General features: G+C 40.3%; 1 protein-coding gene across 1 annotated transcript; it reads left to right on the top strand.

Moving 5' to 3' along the window:
* The first annotated feature begins 983 nt into the window (after positions 1-983).
* bhlhe22 (basic helix-loop-helix family, member e22) lies at positions 984-3,279 on the top strand. Its single transcript, XM_048175403.1, has one exon. It carries the CDS (start codon positions 1,646-1,648, stop codon positions 2,429-2,431), a length of 786 nt encoding a protein of 261 aa, XP_048031360.1. The 5' UTR covers positions 984-1,645; the 3' UTR covers positions 2,432-3,279.
* The last annotated feature ends 612 nt before the right edge of the window (positions 3,280-3,891 follow it).

The following is a 3,891-nucleotide window of genomic DNA, read 5'->3' on the forward strand; positions in this document are numbered from 1 at the left end:
TGTGGCACAGGACAGTAATTGCAAAAACATTTACTACATCACGAGCTACACATTTTATGGTTTACCCTTTATAGTGCGGTTTTAACCTTGTTAGGCTACTGCAGTGTAATAATGCAGTCTGAATATGAAATATGAATAGGAATTTGAACTGTTTTCTTAAGTGAAAAAAGTATAATATAGACATAGGCCTATAACTTAACCAAAATGTATTTTTTTGTGACTTTATTTGCTTTTAGAAAAATATGTCTTCTTACATTTTAATTATTAAAAGCTATGGTCTTCTGTCTCAGAGTTTAGGAACAGCTGAACATCACTACTGCGATATTATATAATAACAAAAAGATGCTTATTGTTGATTAATAAGTGATACCAACCTGAAAAAAAATATGGTGAGCGTAAAATTCATTATGACCACGTGGGGGAGACTGGTGCTCACAAATGTGTCCTCTTTCTTTTTTATAACCATTGTCCCAAAAGTTCGCACACTACAATTGTCTGCCACTGTGTTTTACAGTAGCCTATAATACAAAAAGGCCAAATGAAGGTAAACTTTATTAAGTAGGCCTGCCTACCAAATACTCCCAAATGCAAAATTACAATTATCCAAATAGTTGCATGTTTAATTCATGCTGCAGATGTGATTTTCTAAGAGTACTTCTTTGAATATTTTTTTTTTTCCTTCAAATAATGCAAGGGTTTTATTTAATATAGTGATCATCTCATAGGTCATCTCATTACTCTGAAAAAATCATGTGGTCTATTATAGGAGCAGTGTTGGATATGGCATGAGCTGAAAGGAACAAGTCAGCTTTCAAACATCAAAAGTCTAATTTTTTAGATTGTCGACGAGTAAACGCTTAAATGTGCAAATATTTTTAAAACAATACACTTCACAAGACAAATAACTTTTCAAATTTTATTTTCAGTTTTACAGTTTGCATGTCCCATGAAAATATGTTAAAAGACATAAAAAAATAAAAATAAAAACATCAAAATTTGCCTCAAGGTCAGTGGTCTTCTCTCGAAGTGTTACTTTTATATTAAAATGTGATGCGAGTTTGTTACCAGGACACTTGATCTTAATATCTGCCTTAAAAATGAGCCCCACATACTCACTGTCCCTCCCCGAACCTATGAAGAAGTCTGCAGCACCCACCAGGAAACATTAACATTAGAACATAAAAATTGATTTTGTATTCAAGCAACGGCTTGAATACAGTTGTTCATTGTGTGTACACAGATGGGCATAGGAATGAAAGAGTCGCGGTGCTTTTGTAAAGCTGTGAGAAACCCGTTTGGATTGTTTGTTACCGTTTTAATCCCATTAATTAAAACGTTAACCTGATTGGGTAGCGCGCGCTCAATCCCGATAGGCGAATCTTCTTCATATTAATAGCCCGACTTGAGATAATGATGTAAAAGACTCCCCCTTCTGCTGCTGATGCTGATCGCTGCCGAGATCTACAAAGTGTGTCTCAACACGATAAACGCAGTGTAGAGCACTTTAGGAGGAGCTACTGCCTCTACACCTCACTTGACAAGTGGAGCAGCCATCAACATCAACTCCACTTCATAGAGTAGAAACTTAAGGAGAGGACAGTGGCTGAGTGAAGCCCCACCATCGCATCCGACTTTTCCGGAGACTATGGACAGGAGAATAAACTTGGGTGGAGACATTTTTCACAAAACTCTCAGCGCAGTGTCGAGCAAAAAGATGGACTCGTTTCGACCGGCTGCGGGTATTGATCTTGGTGCCCGGGACAGCCAGTCGCCCATTAGCTGTTTTGACCAGACAGACCCAGACCCGGTGCAGCCCGGGGGGCGAGCGGGCACGTTGGGTCTGCCGACCGGATCTTTGTGTGTGAAGTACGGCGAGAGCGCAAACAGGACATCGGCTGCGGAGAGCAGCGGCGGCGAACAGAGTCCGGACGATGACAGTGACGGCCGGTGCGAGATGATGCTCATGACGGACGGGAGAACGACGGTGCCCGGCGCAAAGTCAGAAGGAGGTAAGAAAAACAAAGAGCAGAAAATCCTGAGACTAAACATCAACGCCCGGGAGAGACGGAGAATGCACGATCTGAACGATGCGCTCGATGAGCTGCGCGCGGTCATCCCTTACGCGCACAGTCCGTCTGTACGGAAGCTCTCCAAAATTGCCACCTTGCTCTTAGCCAAAAATTACATCCTCATGCAGGCACAGGCGCTGGAGGAGATGAGACGGCTGGTTGCGTATCTCAACCAAGGCCAGGCTATCTCTGCCGCCTCGCTGCCCGCGACCACAGCTCTCACACCGGGTTTGGGCGCATACGAGCAGCCGGCTGGTTACCCGTTCCCCGCAGGAGTTGCAGCATCCTCCTGTCCGGACAAATGTGCCCTTTTCAACAATGTCACCTCCAGCCTCTGTAAGCAATGCACTGACAAGCCTTAAACTCTTCAGCGGTACTGACTCTGGTAGAAGCACATGCGCAACGTTTGACTCTGAAAAAAGAGAGGCTGATGTTTTCCAGCAGTTTTACAATGAGCTCAATAGAGAAGAATGCTAAAAACTTTTCTTACAACTTCATTCCAAGAAAAACTGATTGTGTACATACGGTATAGCCTATACTTTAAGTGCTGGTGAGAGTGGGATAAAAAAAACCAAACAAAGTCTATGTGATGATGAAGAATGAACAGTTAATTAACGTGGACCCTTCAGAATGACGTGTATCACTGACCTGACAACATGCAACCATGTTTTACCTTGTTTATGATGCCAAACTTTTCAAGGTTTTTAACTCTAACTTGCAATAATAGCCTACGTATTCTTGCTACTTTGAATTTATGTTATGTAAATGTTTGCTTTCAAGTGCATCCGTGTTTTGAAAAGCAGCAGCTGGAAGGAGCAGCGTATTGGACTTTATTCCAAAGTAGCCTACGCGTTATTTCGAAAGCGTAGTTGAGATTGTTCATTTCAAAATTGTAATATAATATATTGTTAGTTTGGTGGAATCTTAAAAAGTTGTTTTGCTTTTTTTTTCTTTTCTTTTTTTAATTTATATAAATGGATGAATTCAAGTGGGTCTGCATGCCTGGTCTGATTATGCATTGTCATCTTTGCTGTAAATTTGGCTTTTTACAAACACACATGCAGTTTGGATATAGGGACGTGGCGGTTTCAACTTGTTGTCAGGTCGAGGCTGGAAGCAATGTAGATATATTAGTTTCAATATGACCACAGAGGGCCATTTGTATGTGTTGATGTATTGGAAAGCTTTATTAAAATATTTTGATCCAACACATTATGCCTGGTTGTATGTTGTCCTCTGGTAGGAAAGTGATTCATGGCTCCTGTGGGCTCGAGAGATTACGATCAATAAGTCGCTGGGAAAAGATATATATTTTACGGATGAGACGTAATTTTTGAAATGTTAAACTTCGGCATCTGGCAACAATAATTTTATGATACATTTAACGAATCAGAATCAAGATATTTAATATTTTTCCTCATTAAATTAGTTTGTGGAACACGAGTGTTTTTAATTTTCTGCTCGTTTACATACATAGAAACGGGCGAAGCACTGGGAAAAAAGACCAGGCGTTATAGACAGCAATGCCCTACGGCCAAAGGAGAATGTCTGTTAGTATTATAGAATAAAGCTTAGTCACCCCGATCATGATTATTACAAAAAAATCCCTTACGTTGTCTAATAATGTTAATTTGAAAACAACAGTGTATCAAAACTGTCGACTACAATACCTATATTCCTTTTAATTAAACACATCGTTAAGGCAATTAAACCTCCTGGATGTGATTAAGGAACATAATTACGACACTGTTCACTGCCGTAATTGGGTGTCTTTAATCACAGGGAACAGTCATGAGCATCAGTGTCAGTGTCATTAGTTTGC

The sequence above is a fragment of the Megalobrama amblycephala genome, linkage group LG22 (assembly GCF_018812025.1).
Source record: "Megalobrama amblycephala isolate DHTTF-2021 linkage group LG22, ASM1881202v1, whole genome shotgun sequence".
Lineage (NCBI taxonomy): Eukaryota > Metazoa > Chordata > Actinopteri > Cypriniformes > Xenocyprididae > Megalobrama > Megalobrama amblycephala.

Bases quoted from the DNA above. Each gene is read 5' to 3' on its own strand.
- bhlhe22 (XM_048175403.1), top strand. From the start codon at position 1,646: ATGGACAGGAGAATAAACTTGGGTGGAGACATTTTTCACAAAACTCTC.